This window comes from Grampus griseus (genome assembly GCF_964374135.1).
Source record: "Grampus griseus genome assembly, chromosome: 12".
NCBI lineage: Eukaryota > Metazoa > Chordata > Mammalia > Artiodactyla > Delphinidae > Grampus > Grampus griseus.
The window spans coordinates 72,289,392-72,309,047 of NC_139006.1; the positions used below are offsets into that span (position 1 = coordinate 72,289,392).

A 19,656-nucleotide genomic window follows, 5' to 3' on the forward strand; every position below is an offset into this window, starting at 1 on the left:
AAAATCCCAGAGCTCTACAAAGTGACAGCTAAATGATTACTTCAAACTCATTTACTTGGTCTGTAAGATGTATAACCCATTACATACTTAGCGAATGAATAAATCAAAGAAAAAGGGTATCGCCGACGAATTCAACACTTTTGAGTCGTGATCATAGATCGGGGCTGTGCATGGCTTTATCCTGATGGCCAGCATCTGCTGCTGTCTTTCTAAGTTCATTCCATGCACTTAATGTCACATCTACCACTCAAACGCCAGTTCTAATTCCAGGGAACTTTAGAAAGCCCTCGGCTTCTCTGTTGCCAAAGGGAACAACTCTCAGGCGATAGGTTCCCATAAAACCTGTGACAGGCTGGGAGGACCCTCCGAGGACATGCTTGCCGACCTTCTGAATGGACAGGAAAGGTAAAGTTCACAAACAGTGAGATACAGTTTATCTCTAGCCTGATTCCTTTCCATCTCAATGGTGGAGTCCAGCTCCTAATGGAAATTTCAGCCAAAGGGACCTTCAACCTAGAGATGAGTAGCCTGGCAGTCAGGCTACAGTTGTAGGGAAGAAATTTCCACCCACCTGTTCTGTCTTTGCCCATCCGCTCTTGACTTCTACTGTCGCATGATATATGGCTCTAAAGGGAACATTTGTTCAGTGCTTAGTAGGTGCCAGGCATCATGCCAAGTAGTTAGTTAATATGTCAGTTTTACAGCTGAGGAAACGGAGGCAGAGACAGGATTCAGGGGGAGAATCAGAATTCAAAGTCTGGCAGTCTGACCCCCAAGCCAACCTCTCCATCCACCTTGCTCTACTGACTGGACTTTCTTTTGTGATTTATGCTACAAACCACCATGAGAACTGCCTTGTTAGTGAGCAGACTTGGGGGTGGGGGCGGTCACTTATCAGTATAGGGTCAACCTTTCCACTGTTACCCAATATCAGGCTGTGCTTCTTCTCCTAACAGGAAGGCATGAGTTGTCACCGCTATGAAAGCTCAAGACAAGGATATTATAACTTAGGAAGAAAAGTTCAGGAAGCACCTTTTTGGCATAAGGTCCCCCACTGACTGTGTGTTTGAACATGCACGTGAGATGAACTTCCCTTGTGTGACACACACGAGAGTGGGTGAACCAGGTGGTTTTTTTTTCCCCACATTACTCTTTTTTTAATTAAAAAAATTTTTTTTGTATTTTGGCCACACTGTGTGGCACGTGGGATGATTGCCGGACCAGGGGTCGAACCCAGGCCTCCGCAGTGAAAGCTCCAAATCCTAACCACTAGGCCACCAGGGCCTCCATGAACCAGGTCTTGATGAGCTCCTTCTTCTGCAAACTGACACAGAAGGGGGATCAACAACTCGTGAGACACTCTTTTTGGAGATGGGATTATATTAAAGAACATTTACAAGTAAAGGATTATAAGATTATCAATCTTATGACTACAATTATAAAAACTTAAATATGCTCTAGAAAAAAACATATTTCTTTTTTTGTTTGTTTGTTTTTTTGCGGTACACGGGCCTCTCACTGTTGTGGCCTCTCCCGCTGCAGAGCACAGGCTCCGGACGCGCAGGCTCAGTGGCCATGGCTCACGGGCCCAGTCGTTCCACGGCACGTGGGATCCTCCCGGACCGGGGCACGAACCTGCGTCCCCTGCATCGGCAGGCAGACTCTCAACCACTGCGCCACCAGGGAAGCCCCATATTTCATTTTTTAATGATTCACTTTCCAGACTTTTACTTCCAAGAAAGTACGTATAATACTGCAAAAGGAACAATTGCGGACTACTGAAGAAAGCAAATAATTAACCTTATGACTTTTTAAAAACCACTATACCATTATTGAAAATTTCTCTTGCATCATTTGGACTGCCATTCATTGGGTAATCATAACTGTTATGTCATGACAAATGGAAATGTTCTAAGCATCTTTTTAGCTTACATGCGATATTATCAAAAGGGAAAATTTAAATGGAACTACACGACAGCTCCTGAGGGCTGTTAGAATGTGTGCAATCAGAACATTTCTTTTCGACTGAAAAAGGAGATCGAAATGAAAGTAGGTTAAAAAAAGATATTTTACAGGGTAATCTTGAATCCATTCTATTTTATGGTAACTTGCAAATTTTTTTTTTTTTTTTTTTTTTGCATATGCAGGCCTCTCACTGTTTTGGCCTCTCCCGTTGCGGAGCACAGGCTCTAGACGCGCAGGCTCAGCGGCCATGGCTCAGGGGTCCAGTTGCTCCACAGCATGTGGGATCTTCCCAGACCGGGGCACGAACCCATGTCCCCTGCATCGGCAGGCGGACTCTCAACCACTGCGCCACCAGGGAAGCCCAACTTGCAAATTTTTAAAGGTTTAATTTGGCTCCCAGATGACTTGTAACACATCCCTGGTCACGAGTGTTCTAGAATACCTCTGAGAACTGCCGTTCAAAAATTCAGGAAGGTTGAGAAGAAAAACAGACAAGATTCCTCGAGAAGGGAGAAAAGACCAATGAGAAGGGATAAAAATCAATCTCAGAAATACTCAAGAGGGAAGAATAAGCTGCCCTGTTAATGAGCTGGATTCTTCGTCCCCCTTGCGGCCCTTTAAATTTGCTTCATAATTAAGTCCTCCAGCCAGTGGTTCCTCTGTCTCAGCACAACCCCCTCATTCCCCAGCCCAGTTTGAATTGGATGCCTCAGATAGAGGGTAGTATCTGACCTCAAGTAGGGGCAGTGAAGGGTCTGCTAGAAATGACCTTGGTCTCTTAATTTTACAGTTTGAATAACACGTTGGGGAGCTTGGAGAAAGTAACTAGTGTCTTCGTCTACAATATACTGAGCTTAACCACAGAAGCATTTGTAGTTAATTTCAGAAACCTGATTGCAGTCAAGTAATCAGTAACCCTATTTCTAACAAGGTTCCTTGTTTGGCCTAATTCAGACAAATCAGCAGGCAAAGAAATTGGTTCCTTTTCCTGATAATTTCCTGAGTTTGACGCTAATTGCTTGAGGAATATTTCAATCAGAGACCATAAAGTAAGTGAAACGTGTTCTGTGGTCAAATACACAGCAGCCTACACAGCAAAACACAGCAGCCTACATCCCTCCCTTGGATATGCAATAGACCCACGGGTGTATTAAAGGCTCTGAGAAGTCCTGTAGTAAAGAAACATTTAATTTTATTTAATTTAATCTTTTCAAAATTAATGTGACCACAGGCACCTTTTTAACAATCACAGAACACCTATTAATATGGAGTGAGAAATGCCGTGCTAAAGCACATGCCTTTAGGAAAGGTAGCAAAATGACACTTGGAGATCTGTGGTTTTGATCAAACATTTACTAGGTACCCAATTAAAACAGAGAACCTTACCGGACACTTGGACCACAAGGCTAATTCATAGAAAAAGTAGGAACCTTGACCCATTTTCTAGAATGGAAATATTGACCAAGAAAAGAGAAGAAGTAATACACTAACCAGCAAAAAATTCACCTTCACCATATAACCCTTTGGTTAAAAGATAGAGAGAAATCAGCTAACAAAGGTTGTGCCTGATAAAATCATCAATGCATGTTGCATTTACCATCAGCCAGCTGTGGCTCAAAAATCATCTGGTAAACATGTATTTAATGTATGCAAATATGGCTACATGATGTTGGGTGCTCCCCGGGTCACCAAGTCCTTTGACCATCACCATCCAGCAAAGAAAGTCAGCTTCGCCTGGCCTCTCATCCTCTCACAGCTGATTCTGAACTCTTGATTTATAGACAACTCTGCAACCAAAAAGTTGCATTGGTTGGTACAAGCTGCAGCAAACTAGCAGAGTTAAACAATCAAAAGTTTAGTGTCAGAAAAGAAAAAGACAAACAACCCAAGAGAGAAATGGGTAAAGGACAAATAGACCATTCATACACAGGGAAATTCAAGGGCTCTTAAATACATGAAAAGATACTCAAGTTCATCAAAAAAGAAGTACAATTCTTCAGTTACGTGCCCATTTTTATCATATAATGGCAAAATAAACAGGCCCTCTTAGTTGGTCTCTGCGGAGAGCAATTTGGCCATATCTATCAAACTTTAACACAGACACACGCGCTGAGTGAGTGTATATATACTCTTGGATAAAGAAACAACATATCTCAGGGCTATTCAATGCATCCCTGTTTATCAGAAAGATTAGAAACAACCTAAATACCACCAAGAGCACCTGGCTAAACACCTACACAGTGACAGCCTACGTGGTCTGCAAAAAAGAATGAGGTACCTTGATGTGTACTGATATCTTCAAATTACACTAAGTGATAAAAGCAGGGAGTATCTACCATGCTTTAAGTGATGTGACATGCAGGATGAATGCACACTAGGAACGCATGCATGCACACACACTTGCACACATGTGATCACGTGTATGTGTATCTGTGGGTATATAAGGGTTCATGTTTGTAAGTGTTCTTTGCGCAAGGAGTGTGTGTTTATCTCCAGAAGGACATACGAGGAATTGGTAACAGCAGCTTCTTTCTGGGAAAGGAAACTGCAGGGCTGGGACACAGAAGAGGCAGGGAGGGAGCCTTCATTTTCATCCTGTACCCTTTTATCATCAGCTCTATGTGCATGTATCACCTTTGGAAAAAAATAGGTTTGCAGTTCAATTCCTTCCCTTTATAGGTTTACATATAAATCAAATATGTAAGTTGCTTGACTTTCTTATGGTCATTATGCCATTATGTTTAATATTTTTAAAAAATATTATTCTAAAGGCAGTGGGATGGTGGGTGGGAATAAATCAAGTGAAGACAGGAAAAGATGGAAACCTATGCAGTCACAGGTAAAAACCACATCTACATTCAACAATGAGTAAATATTAAAAATATCTCAGAATAAAGCCACACACACACACACACACACAAATACATACTGTATTCCATTCCAAATCATTCCAAGTGTCTGATTCCATTTATACACAAAGTTTGAAACATGTAAAACTAAACTGCAGTGTTTAGGGATATATATGTAGGTGGTAAAACCATAAAGGAAATCAAGGGAGTTATTACGATAAAAATGAGGACGGAGGTTACTTCTGAGGAGGGAGCAGGAAGGGGTGGGCAGGACAGACTCGGGTGGGGCTTCAGGGGCCCCAGCAATTTCCTGTGCTGGACCTGGGTGGTACTTACACATGTGCTCACTTAATAATGATCTGTTAAACTATGTATTTGTTTTCTATGCACTTTTCAGTATTTCAAAATACAGGAAAAGTAGATCAAAAAAGAGGCAAGAATAAAAGTAGTGACAGGGCTTCCCTGGTGGCGCAGTGGTTGGGAGTTCGCCTGCTGATGCAGGGGACTCGGGTTCGTGCCCTGGTCTGGGAAGATCCCCCATGCCGTGGAGCGGCTGGGCCCATGAGCCACGGCTGCTGAGCCTGCGCGTCCGGAGCCTGTGCTCCGCAACGGGAGAGGCCACAACAGTGAGAGGCCCGCGTACCGCAAAAAAAAAAAAAAAAAAAGTAGTGACAGAAGGGAACTAGCCCAGGATGCTGACAACGGCCAGAACTGAGAACAGGTGAATGAGAGGAACAATGACCCAACAGCGAGCCAGGCCAAGTTCTCCTGGGGGCTCTGGTTGGACATGACCTGGAGCGAGTCAAGTTGGAGGTGGAAGCAGATGGTATTGAGAAAAGTGTGTCCTGTCCACACCCAGCCCTGCTGCCAGGAGGGGCTCTACCTCTCTCAGGTCACGAATGCATATCGGTCACTGAGCTATATATGCGCTGGGTCCTTCCATTCTAACCTGGGTCCAGAACCATCAACAGGCCACAAGGGGTAGAACAGAAGGTGAGATTTAACAAATCATGAGATCAACCCTGCCTGGGAAAGTAAAGTTCCTCCCCCTGGTCTCTTGGGATTCTGGTCTTCCTAGATTAGGCTCTACCGCTATGTACACTCATAGTCTCTAGAACATATAGATGGAGAAAACACAGGTCAGCTGTAACCATGACATGTCTTGTAGCAGTGGTTCACAGAGTGAGGGCTCCAGACCAGTGGCAGCAGCATCACCTGAGAACTTGTTAAAAATGCCAGTTCTCAGGCACTACCGCAGAACTGTCATATCAGAACTTCCAGGCATGGGCCCAACAAAGTGTTTTCACAAGCCTCCCCCGGTGATCCGCACACACACTCAAGTTTGAGAACCACTAATTTAAAATAAGGTAGAACTAGGGGTTAGCAGATGCAAACTATTACATATAGAAGGGATAAACAACAGGGTCCTACTGTATAGCACAGGGAACTATATTCAGTATCCTGAGATAAACCATAATGGAAAAGAATACAAAAAAGTATATATATACATACACACACACACATACACACACGTATGTATGTGTAACTGAGTCACTGCTGTACAGCAGAAATTAACACAACACTGTAAATCAACTATACTTCAATTTAAAAAAAAACAAAAAGCAAAATAAGGTAGAACTAGAGCTCATTTCAATGGAAACCATCTCTCCATCAGACACAATCCCTACCTTGAGGAGCCCACTGTCTCTCCATGGTAGGCGGGAGAGATACCTAAACACATACAGGAGTGAAGACAATGTATAATGTGGAAGAAAATGTAAGGAAAGAGGAAGCCCTTGGCAGGACAGGAATTCTAAGCAGCAGCAGTGAATCCGGCCAGGCTATGGTGGCGTCAAGAGGTACCTTTTTGGAAGAGGTACCTCTTGAGCGGACTCTTAAAAGCTACCCCCAGATCATGCCTGTACAGCGAGAGGAGAGGGGCGAAGGGCATTCCAGGCATAAATACAACCGCAGTGGCCAAAGCACAAAGGCAGAAAACAGCCGGGCCTGGGTTCATATGTGAAGAGCTGGGTGTCAGGGGACCACAGGAAGGACAGGAGATGAGCTGAGAGCCAGTGGATTGAGTGGGCCTGGTATGGCAAGCAGAGGGCAGGGGACATCCACCGGGGGCTTCAGGATGGGAGTGGCACGGCCAGACCGTGGTTTGCCCGGGTCACAGTAGGAGCAGTGCACAGGATACCTTTGAAGGGAAGAAGTCTAAAGGCAGAAGACAACTTCAGTCATGGAAGGGAGAGTTGATGAGAGCCTGACCCAGGGCTAAGGGGACAGAAATGGGGAGAAGACAGATTCAAGAGCTATAGGACAGCTGACTGAATGGGGGCAAGAAAGAATGGGGAATAAAAATGAAATCAGGAGAAAGACAAACAGCATATGATATCACTTCAATGTGGAATCTAAAAAAATGATACAAATGAACTTATTTACTAGACAGAAGTAGACTCATAGACATAGAGACAAACCTGTGGTTATCAAAGGGGAAATGTGAGGGAGGGATAAATTGGGAATTTGGGATTAGCAGATACACACTACTATATATAAAATAGATAACCAACAAGGACCAACTGTATAGCACAGGGAACCATATTCAATAACTTGTATTATAATAACTTATAATGGAAAAGAATCTGAAAAATAATATGTATACATATATATCGGAATCACTTTGCTGTATGGCTGAAACACTGTAGATCAACTATATACTTCAATAAAAATATATATAAATTAAAAAAAAAAAAATAAGAAAAAAGTGACCCCAGGATCCTACTTTGGGTGACTGGATGAAGAGAGGTGCCACAGACGAGCTAGAGAACTTAAGAGGTATCCATCTAGTTGGGGGGACAATGCATTTTCAGATCTGGTGAACTGAAGACCCCCATAGGACACAAGGGTGGAAACGTCCATCCAGGAGCTGTAGAAACCAAGCTGGAACTCCAGGCTGAGGTTCAGGTCAAAGACACAGATTTGAAGGTCCTCAACACTCAGACGTTAGTTGAAATCATGAGAGTGAATGGATTACACAGGAAGGGAGTACGGAGGCAGAACAGGAGGGGCAAGTAGCGAGCTGCCCGGTAAGAAAGGGCATAGATGCCCAATGATTTGGTGATCACAAAACCACACTGGTGACCTGACTGAAATACATTTCTTCTGGATGCGAGACTAAAGGGGAGTTGGGCTCATCAGGAGGTGTTTTTTAGGAGGGGGAGACTGAAGGGGCCAGGAGAGAGGGCGTTAGGAAACAGGAAGAGAGGGGATGGCTGATGGTAGGGGAGCATAGAGCAGGCGGGATGGCTTCAAGGTGAGGGGCAGAGAAGGATAAGCGAGGGTTTGAACAGCTTTGAGTTTCTTGACTTACGAAGCACCCTCCGGAGAGCGGTGACAGTTTGAAAAGCTTTTGAGAAAATGGGAAAGGCACGAAGTATGGGCAGGTAAGAGGCTAGAGTCGAGATTTTATCGAGTTTATCTGCTTGACTGTGTGGTGTTTGTAGCATTCAGCTCTGTTGCTCCCCATTCCCACCACCAAGTAAAAGAAAAAAAGAAACTCAAAAACTGATAGACTGAAGGCAAAGCAAAAGGCCAAATGCTGCTGTTTGCTTGTGGAAAGAAAAGAAAAAACACACAACTTCACTCTTGTTCACACTTGCTACTCAAGGTGTGGACCAGGTGTATCACCTGACATCCAGTTAGAAATGCACAATTTCAGGTCATGCTCCAGACCTGGCACCAGAAGGGCATTTTCACAAGATCCCCAATGAATTCCTATGCACCTTGAAATGGGATGAGCTGCTCTTGATTCTACTGGAATCCGGGCTTTTATCCAGATGCTCAGGGCTCCACCCCCAGGGATTTTTGCATTAGACTGGGGTGAACCCAGCAAAGGTCTCAGGTGACCCTAATCTGCAGGCAAGGCTGCTATCCACTGTTCAAGAGCAGCATTTCCCAGCCTTTCTCCTGCCTCCATCACATCCATCTGAGGGTGACAAACCCTCCTTACAGCACACCTTGTCACTGAAGCAATACACTGCAGGGTATGAGCAAGGTAGGACTTTAGATTTTAAAATAAATGCCCCTCTCCTCATTGAAATCTTTATTCTCATGGTGCTTTCCAAACTTGAATGTGCCTACTAATCACCTGGGGTCTTTGTTAATAGATTCTGATTGGCTGATCTGGGAAGAGCCCAAGGTTCTACATTTAATCAGAACCCTCGTGAGGCCAACTGGTAGACCTTGCTTGAAGAGCAGGTGCACTAGTGGATTAGATGGACTATTCTGTAATGTGAGGTTGAACCTGGTGGAATTCTCCCCTTGCCTCACTCCAGACCTACTGTATCAGCGCCTCCAGGAGCTGAGTCCAGGCACCTATGGAGTTTTAAAAGCTCCCCATGTGATTCTAATGCATCAGCAGGATTAAAACCCCCTAGAGTTAGGGACTTCCCTGGTGGCACAGTGGTTAAGAATCCGCCTGCCAATGCAGGGGACGCGGGTTCAATCCCTGGTCCGGGAAGATCCCACATGACGCGGAGCAACTAAGCCCGTGTGCCACAGTTACTGAGCCTGTGCTCTAGAGCCCGCGAGCCACAACTACTGAGCCCACGTGCCACAACTACTGAAGCCCGCGTGCCTAGAGCCCGTGCTCCGCAACAAGAGAAGCCACCGCAATGAGAAGCCCGCGCACCGCAACAAAGAGGAGCCCCCACTCGCCACAACTAGAGAAAGCCCATGCGTAGCAACGAAGACCCAACGCAGCCAAAAATAATAAATAAATTTATATATATGTTTTAAAAAACCCTAGTTAGTGTCCTCCTAAGGTGACTTCTATCATTAAACACCTGCTTTAGAGACTCAGGTTCCAAAGTGGCACCAGGAAAGCAACAGCTGAGTTGGGTGTCCATGAGCAAAAGAGCTTCTCACTTGAGGTTCAGTCATCAATGACATTGCTCAAAGCAAGTTCTATGAAGTGAGACAACGCAGTCTCAACACCCGCTCCGTCATTACAAATCACTCAGCCAGGAACACCCCACACAGCCTTTCGTTTACAAGCCACCAGTTCCTGCGGTGTTCTTAAGGCTGCTGTAGTGGAAGGAAGTTTATGGCTGATTAGAGAAAGAAAATAAGCAGCCAAGGTAGAATCTCCACATGGGGTGTGGGTCAAAAATTCCAAATGCATCAAATTAAGTGGAAAACAGAGCTCCTCAGCATGTTTCCTGGATTCCCTAGGATTTCCGTATTTTAATGGACTAGCTTAATCTGTTTTTTGATTCCAGATAAAAATTCATGGACGCTCTAAAGATGAACGCCCTTAATTCTGTACTTTTATCTGAAGATATCACGTGCACCAGCGATCTAGCTGCCCTTGTTTTGTTGATGCCACATCTGGTCCGAATGTATGCTCTAAGAGAGAACTTCCTCTCTGTGTTCTGATGCTCTTGTGGTGATATCTTTAAGCCTTAACGATTAAACATTCCACCTTAAATACTGTCGACCAATGATCATTTCGCCCCTGAACAGGATTTTGATCAATGAAATTCTGAGTTGGAGAAGATTTTTTAAACAAATGCAGTTTTATATTTTCAAGCACAGAGAGCCACCCAACCCCGTCAAGAAGACAGGTCTTTGCGGGTGGGCTCTCAAGGAGAGAGAGAGGTGCGTGCCTAGCCTGCCAGCTGCTTGCAGGCATGTGCTTCAGAGGTGCCTAGAAGTGGTCCTGCAAGTGGTTTAGCATCGCCTGTACAATCTTCCTCACAGTATTATTTGGCTTTCAACAAAAAACAAAAAGATAAATGACACTAAAGCCTCTGTCTGAATCATCTCCAATTCCAAAGCTGTAGAATCAGAATTATTCAGTTCTCCTGGACATCAGCCGCATGTCTTTGCTAACTTCACAAGCACAGACGGTATGCAAACTGGGCAAATGTGTACTCCAGGAGCCCAGGGTCGGGGGCGGGGGGTGCCTGTGTGCTTATGGAGGGGCTCCTCTCCTAAAACTGAACTCACCTCTCCCTGAGAATACCCAGTCTGGGAACTAAAGTTCAGCGCTATTACCGCACGCTTAGGAATTTAAAATTCTAACGGTTCCCAGGGACGATGCTGCACCATTCTTGGTCATTTCTTACTTCATCCTATATTTCTAAGCTGCCAGCTACCCAGCAACACAAGTGGAATTCCTACAACTATCCCAAACTGGTCAAGTTCAAAACCACCACCCTCTCCTTGACCTACAAGGGGCTCCCCCCACCACTACTTATCCCCACAAACAGCTCTGTTATTCACTGAGGCAGAAGGCACCTTCTAAAGGCAGCTGCAACAGTATCTCCAATCCTGCAACGTGACCTTGTTACCCCTCCACCAAGAAGAGGTGTCTAATTTCCTTTCCCTTGAATCAAGGCTGGCCTTAGTGACTCTTCTGTAACCAAGAGCAGGTAGCACAAGGGATGCTGCATGAATTCTGTGACCAGCTTCTACTCTGATGTCTTGGGACACTGGTTCTCCAGATGGTCCCTCTAGAATGCTCCCATGGCAGCCCAGCGTTATGCTGGGAGAAGCCCAGCCACGTGGAGGTGCTCCCACTGAAAGACCCAGTTGAGCCTTTGAGTTACCAGCTCAGATGCCAGACATAGAAGTAAAGAAGCTTCCAGATGATTCCAGGCCCCAGTCACCTCAGCTGTTTATCTCCATAGCTGAGGGCCCAGATATCTTAGAGCAGAAACAAGTCATCTCTGCTGTGTCCTATCTGAATTCCTGACTCAGAGAATCTGTGAACATTGTGAAATGGTCATTTTATGCCAGTAAGTTGAGATTGTGTTTTATGTAGCAATAGATAACTGGAATATCCACTGGGTGTAGGGCGGGGTGGTGGGCAGCTAAGCCAGAAATTATTCCTCAGGCATCCTTTGCCCTTGACCCTCCCATCTAATGGGATTTGTGAATGTCAAATCCCTAACATATGTCATGATCTGTTCCCTTCTCTGCATCCTGGCCATCTTGGTTTTGATCCTCACTTAGATTATTATCTACTCCCTTCTCCCCACTGCTGCCAATGTAGGATTTCTAAACAAATGTATGTACCCAGTGTATATTTATTGAGTGTCTATTACGTGCTCTGATGGAACAGATACGGCCTCAATTCTCATGAAGCCAACCGTCTACTGGGGAAGCTTCATCCCTACTTCACACAGTCATCCAAGGACATAATCATTAATGCCCGCAGGGTATGAAGGAAAGTGCAAGGGGCTCTGAGACCAGACAACAGGGGTCTGCTCCAGGCTGGGGGTCAGAGAAGGCTTCTTTAAGGAAGGGATGCCTATATCAAGCCCTGAAGGGTGAGAAGGAGATGGCCACAGAGAAGGGGGCTGCTCTGGTCGTGGGGAAGAGTGGATGGAAAGTCGTGGAGGAGGCAAAGACTTGCTTGAACCAGGGACTGAGCGTAGAACAGGGTGAATGGGATGTGTGAATAAGCCTGCAAGTTGCAGGCAGCCAGCCAGCCAGCTCGGCCGGGAGAGGAAGATGGGGCCCAATCACACGGGCCTGAGCCGCCAAGGAAAGGAGATGGAATCAGATCCCAGTGCAGTGCCGTCTTTTGCCACCATGGAGATCGGACTGAGAGGAGGAAACATAGCTACGGAGCAGCTGTGATGGGAGGAGACCGCTGCTGCACTCTCAGCTGTGTTCCTTTCAGCCTAAACTGCTGGCATGGCTCCCTGAGGCCCTCAGGAAAGGGGCCAAACTCTTCAGCACGGCCACTGCCCCACTCCATCACTGAGCTCCAAGAATCACTCCAAGTTCCCTGAACTCTCAGCCCCTTGGGGCTTTCCTTCATGCTGCGTCGGCCTGGTAGGCCCTGCCCCTGAGACCACGGGGACCAATTTGCCTCTCACACTTATTCAGGACTCAGCGCAGGGGTCCTCACCTCCAGGAAGCCTTCCTTGACCAGGGAAGGCCTCTGAAGCGCTCACCTGGTTCCCTATTCATATCTCTGTTGAAGCCTCCGATGCTGTCAGTCACCAACACCCACCAAGCCTCTATGACAAATGCCCCCCACGCCTGCTGCCCTGACACCAGCTCAGAATAAGACAGATTGGACCTTGGGTCCTTGGAGCACTTACAGCTTTAGCTGGAAGATGGGTAATGTACAATCAGCATAAAATAGAAACCAGTCGTTTCTAAGTTACAGTGTGATGGGTGCTGAAATGGACGGGAGTGAGATTACTAATCCTCTGCTCAGAACATCTTCGTTCCCCCAGGCTGCAGTCCAGCTCCTCCCCGTGCCACAGGCACGCCACCCTCCCTCCTGCCACAGAGCCTCTGGATGTGGTCCCCTATTCGGGAGGGTCCTTCCTCTCCCCGCCCCTAATTAACTCTTCTTCATCTGTCACTTGACAGCATGGGCATGCCTTTCCACAAGGAAGCTTTCCCTGACCCCCATCCAGGGCAGATTCTTTTGTCACAGCTCTTGGAACTGAACCATAGGTCAATCCATTAAAAGACCAAGTCACTGCATGAGCGAGACATTTTTTGCAAACTTTAGCTTTGTTCCTGTCGCTCTGTGTGTGCGTGGGTGGACTTTTCCATAACTACAGCTGTCTTCTCTGTATGAAGACTCTTATGCCTTGCCCCCGCCCCCCCGCAGGTGTGCTGAACTATCGGAGACCCAGTCTAAGGTTTTATCTGAGAACCCACTGGAGCCTAGAAAAGCCTGAGGGTGGGGTCAGCATAACTGCCCACAGATTTGCAAAAAAAAGAGAAGGCTGGAGAAGCTTGTACTAACAGGAAAGGTTTATAAGATGGCAGAGGCAGGGATGACACTGAATCACCAGAACTCTCCTTAAATATGTGGGCAAACTCACTGCTGGGAAATTAACTGTTCTTCAGCCCATCCATCTCTCCTCTCCATCCATCCACCCATTCACTCTGCGTAGATGTGGGGACGGAAGGATCCATTAAAATGAGTGACTCAGCAGCTTCAGCCTGGGGGGTGGTCCAGGGGAATCTGAATATCCCAGAAGGAAGTGGAAGGGTCAAGAAGATCTGACGATGGAAAGATGAGAGAGGAGATGACGGGTGGGAGTGATAACAGCTAATATTTATAGAGTATTTACTGCATGCCTGAAACTGTTCTCATTCCTTTACATTTGTTTTCTGACTTAATCCTCACAACCACCCAATGAAGTAGGTACTCATATCATGTCCGTTTTACAGATGGGGACACTGAGGTAGAGAGAGAGGAAGTCCTTTCCTCAAGGTTACACAGCCAGAAAGTGGTGACGCCAAGGCTGAAATCCACACAGCCCGTGCCCAGCATCCTCCCTCTTCACCACCGCGCACACTGCCTCTCGGGGTCATGTACGGAGATGCGGTACATGAAGTGGAGTAAAGGGGATTCGCTTGCCAAAGGCAGGCCTGTAGACAGAGAACAAAGGATGACCTGGAATGGGAACATTTTAAGGGTGGAAGGAAGAGTAGCCAGAGGAAGGAGAAACAGGAGGAGTACTGAGACGAGAATGTGTCATCACCTGCCAAGGAGGCCAGCGTATACTGAAGGAGAGACTTTCAAAAAGGTCAAGCGCTTCAGAGCAAACAGAGGTAGGAAGAGAATGGTTGACAAAAAGCTCACTGGACTTGGCACTGGGGTTCTTGGTGATCTTTAAGACAATGTGTCCCACAGGGAGGTGGGGCAACCCACAGAGGGGAAGGACCGGGGGAACGGGTGGATGTGATGGTAGAGAAATGGGTTTTCAGAAGCTTAGGCATGAGAACAGGAGACAGGACAGCAGCCAGAGGCAGAAAGCAGGATCCGGGTAAGAGTTTGCTGTAGGACAAGCGGTGAGTGTATTTGTAAGCCAGCCAGCGCGGAAAGAGGGGAGAGTTAACTGACAGAGCAACGCTGCCAACAAGGTAGGACACAGCTTTCTCATTCCATCCGCAGGCTCACAAGAGCGAGCCAGGGTGCACTAACGCAGAGCACTTATTGATTCCCAAGGACTTCGTCTCTAAGCTGGTTCCCGAGTGGCACAGAATTACCCAGGGAGTTGACCTGGGGATACCAGGATGGTGGAGGGGTAAGCTACACAAACAAACCAGAAAAGCACCTAGAGTCAAGGAATTCTAGAGTCAAGGAGTTTTAGGAACCTGTGGCTAAATAAAATTAAACTGGCTTCTTTAAAGTCTAAACTTTCCTGCATCATTTTCTGCTAATGGACAACCTTAAACTCCAATTAAAGGATAAAGAATTCTGAGTTTCTGGTCTCAGGGACCACAGAACCTTTGTGTCTGGGAATGTCTGGCAGAACTACTGTTTCTCAGAACACATTCTGGGATATACCGTTCTTGTGTGTTCAGGAAATGAGAATGTTCATTCCATCAGATGGAAACATCCCCACTCGTTTTTGTCACCAGTTGCTCAAAGGAAACCAAGGGTAAAGGGACGTTAGTAAAATCTGTGGGCTTCTTTCTTCCTTCACAGCACATTCTAACAGCAGGCTTACACCCGTTCTCGATTCTCACAGCACACAAGAAACGTCCTTCCACTGAAAAGCACTTGCAATGGTCTCTCAAAACACTGGCTTATTAAAGCTCAGTGGGGTTAAAGCATCTTTAAAAAAAAAAAAAAGAAAACCAATTTTCTGCACTAAGATATGGTTAAAGGACTTCCCTGGTGGTGCAGTGGTTAAGAATCGGCTTGCCAATGTAGAAGACGCGGGTTCGAGCTCTGGTCTGGGAAGATACCACATGCCGTGGAGCAACTAAGCCCGTGCGCCGCAACTACTGAAGCCCAGGCGCCTACAGCCCATGCTCCGCAACAAAAGAAGCCACCGCAATGAGAAGCCCGTGCACTGTAACGAAGACTCAATGCAGCCCACCACCCCCACCAAAAAAAAAAAAGATACGGCTAAAAAAATGAACATGGTTCACACATTTTTAGACATTGCTCTGCTGTAATAGGTCTGGGTCCCCAGTGTCACTCAACTGGATGGTACTTCGCAGAGTGACTCACGCTCCAGTGCTCTAAAGAAGTGAATTCTTTGAAGAAAACTGTCCTTCACGTAAAATGTCAAGACGGACAGATTATAGTTAAAAAGGAAAGTCAGAGTGACACTGACCTTCACTGGGAAAATGCCCAAGTTAGAATATGGGAGAAAAATTAAAAGAGGGGAAGACGGATGCAGAGAAAGAAGGGAGGAAGGGGTGGGGGGGAGAGGAAGCAGAGCGGCCATAAGGGACACAGGGCAGACAAGGGAACGGAAGTAAAGAGGTCTAGCACTTAATAAATGCCCCCTCTGTGTTTGGAAAGGGCACACAGAGGTGTTAGAACAATAATATGTTTTTGGAATTCCCGGGCAATCCAGGGGTTAGGACTCGGCACTTTCACTGCTGGGACCTGGGTTCAATTCCTGGCCGGGGAACTAAGATTCCGCAAACCGCGCAGCAAGGCCAAAAAGAAGTTAATAATAATGATAATAATTTTTTTTTTTTCTGGTACGCGGGCCTCTCACTGTCGTGGCCTCTCCCGTTGCGGAGCACAGGCTCCGGACGCGCAGGCTCAGCGGCCATGGCTCACGGGCCCAGCCGCTCCGCGGCACGTGGGATCTTCCCAGACCGGGGCACGAACCCGTGTCCCCTGCATCGGCAGGCGGACTCCCAACCGCTGCGCCACCAGGGAAACCAATAGTAATGTTTTTTAAAGTCACAAGCAAAGTCACTTGACAAGGGTTTTTGAAAACCACCAAATTCCCCTAGAAATATAAACCACCACTGGAAAAGACTCTGAAGAAGTCCGAGCTCCCTCAATGCCTGTGCTCTGGGGGTAGAAATCTACAAGAAACATGACCTGTGAACTGAACGATCAGAAAGTGCCCAGGGCAGCAGCATGTGAAGGCAGAGGTGGAAAAAAACAGAGGTGAGAGTTCCTGCCCACTACGTGCCCCTCTGACATTTCCGAAGGCACCCAACCCCATCCCTTGGCCTTGTCCCGGGCCACACATCTGATAACATGGCTGCAAGCACCAACAGCAAAGTTCACCCCTAGAGAACTGCAGTGTCAGCTCATCAGATACCCACACGTGGTACAGATATGAAACTCAGAACCACGGTGGGAGAAAGAATGAGGAAGAAACACATTATTACTATTTCGGCGATCAGCTAGAACTCCCCGTGCTAACTCGTCAGGCTACTTCAGCCTGAACGATATCCAGTCTGGACATGTTATGACAGACGCCACATTCCTGTTCAGATTGGCAGTGATTCCATTGCACGGTAGCTCCACTATCGTGACTGTAGCGCCTTCTGCGTCAAGGCAGAAAGCACTTATACTCAATAGCTGAAAATTACAGCCAGAAATCCACAGTAAGATCTGATAATTCTAAATGTTTGATATGGAAAGCTGAGGATGGGAAAACAATAGACTTGAGACAGTGGCCTTCCCAGGTTTTGAAGCCTGCGGTGGCAGGGGGCCCTTGTGGTACATGCACATCCCCACACAGAAGAGCAGAAGACAGGCACCATCTGACCAGAGAGCAGGAAGAATCATTACATAAGTAGGATTTCGTGCTGTGTCACTTTTTCTACAGGTGAAACCTGTTGGGGGAAAAAAAAACCAGCTTAACAGGCAGCAGAATCCTGGAGGGAGAGACGGGCAGGGAGTGACATGAGGAAAGCAGGCTTCTGGCAGGCCTGGAAGGGCAGATCAGCAATGACAGAGGCTCTGGGGAAACCAGATAAAACCAGAGGTTATTCTGACTGAGGCTGGGGAGAGGTGTATGTAGAGAGTCAGAAATAGAACAATTTCCTGGAGATTTCTGTGAATGGGAAACCGAAGTTATTTGGCTGGAATGCAAGGGACCGTGGAGGACAACGTTTTCATCCTGAAATCTGAAGCAGATCTGGGGCCTAAAGAGAAAGGATCAGCCTCCTCCTGGAGCAAAGGAAAAAAGGACACCCGTGTCTGCCAGCGTGGGAGAACCAGCAGGGAATGAAACAGAAAAGCCACAAGGGAAAAGGCCAAATCATGCAAGTCAGCTACGTTCTGTTACCCTAAATGACAGACTGTCTATGGCCATTTTCAAGAAACATCAGTAACGCTGAGTAGTTTTGACAGAGACTGTATGACTCACGAAGCCTGAAATATTTACTACCTGGCCCCTGACAGAAAACGTTTGCCAGTCCGTGGTCTAGACCCTGCCTTGAAGCTGCCCTGATTCTAGGCAGGGAGCACAGTCTGCTGCATCACAGGCTACTCGTGGCGAGCGGAGACCCATAATTTTTTTTTTTTAACCTGGAGAGTCAAAACCCTTTTATATTCACAAATGACTGAACCAAAGGTATGGTGACTCCAAGGTTCTTGGGTGTGGTAACAAGCAAATTCTTCCACACTCAGCTTCCTTCTAAATGTATAGGCACGAAGCAAGACCTTCTATTTTCTCTGCAGAACTTGTCAGCTACGGTCCACCAGCCCTACCACACCGAGGACAATGTGTACTTTTCCAAGCGCTTCAAGTTGCATCTGAAGCTAAGAGAAGGAAGATGCCTCCTGGACCATCTGTCCTTTGCACCTGTTGCCACTGCCCTTGTGAGGACGGACGAGTACCTCATTGCCAGGTCCCGGCGTGTTACCTTTTTTGAATGGCTCCCGGTTTTCCTCTGCTTCTCTGTTAACTCGATTCTGCTCTGGTTCCACCGCAGGCCCCTGGTCTTCAAGTTCATCTTCTGTTTCATCATCACTGTAAGGGACCACTTCGTCATTAGGCTGAGAATCCTCCTCAAATGTCGTTTCTGAGTCTCTTTCTGTATTCATTCTGCTGGCAAATTGGAACTACCTGGTTTAAAAGAAAGGGAAACCAGAGTGAAACATGGCTCATACCCAGTTTTTGGTTGAATTCTGCCTGCATTCGGTTACAACGCTTTTTTTTTTTTTTTTTTGCGGTACGCGGGCCTCTCAGTGTCGTGGCCTCTCCCATTGCGGAGCACAGGCTCCGGACACGCAGGCTCAGCGGCCATGGCTCACGGGCCCAGCCGCTCCGCGGCATGTGGGATCCTTCCAGACCGAGGCACGAACCTGTGTCCCTTGCATCGGCAGGCGGACTCTCAACCACTGCGCCACCAGGGAAGCCCCGGTTACAACGCTTTTAACAGAACCTGACTTACTAACATGGAAATATGCCTGAATAATGATCCCAAAGTTCAAATTATCATGCAAATAACAACAAAACCATTCATTACTGATTAAATGCTTGGGTGAGAATTTACAACTGTAATGTAGCTGCAAACTTTCTTTTTTTAAGGGTATACAGGCTTTAAGGTTGTGTTTCAAATCGTGGGTCTCTACCCAGCAAAATTAATTTAATTGGTTCACAACCAACATTAAAATAAAGTGAAACAGATTTTAAAATATCAGAGTACAGCACGCATAAAAAGAGTTAGTACTGTTTGGGGAACAGTTTTACAAAACAAACACATATATAGATTTATTTGCACTGTGGGTCTTAATGGAAATGAATTTCTTTTGGAAATTGTGGATTGCTGGCAAAGTTTGCACTGTGGGTCTTAATGGAAATGAATTTCTTTTGGAAATTGTGGATTGCTGGCAAAGTTTGTCCTAAGATATCTGGTTTCTGCTAACGCTAATATTCTGAGCTTTTCCTCTGTGATGCATTTAAATACAAGCTTAGGTCCTCAAACTTTACTAATGACTTCTTGAAAGCACATCCTAGCCTACTGCCTAAATGCCACCACCCACTCCCTATATTTAAAATTTGTTGTTTGTGTATACACCACTCTATAAAGTGACACTTTATAAGTGCCAAGTACAACCTCAGTTATACTTATATTAGGA

At 46.3% G+C, this 19,656-nt stretch overlaps 1 protein-coding gene across 1 annotated transcript in view; it reads right to left on the bottom strand.

Moving 5' to 3' along the window:
• The window catches only part of ATP8B1 (ATPase phospholipid transporting 8B1), a 113,103-nt gene that overhangs the window by 43,440 nt on the left and 50,007 nt on the right, over nt 1-19,656 (bottom strand). Inside the window, exon 2 of the mRNA XM_082668149.1 lies at nt 18,438-18,640. Within this exon, the coding sequence (XP_082524275.1) occupies nt 18,438-18,618 (181 nt within the window). The 5' untranslated portion in view covers nt 18,619-18,640. The remainder of the gene's footprint in view (nt 1-18,437; nt 18,641-19,656) is intronic.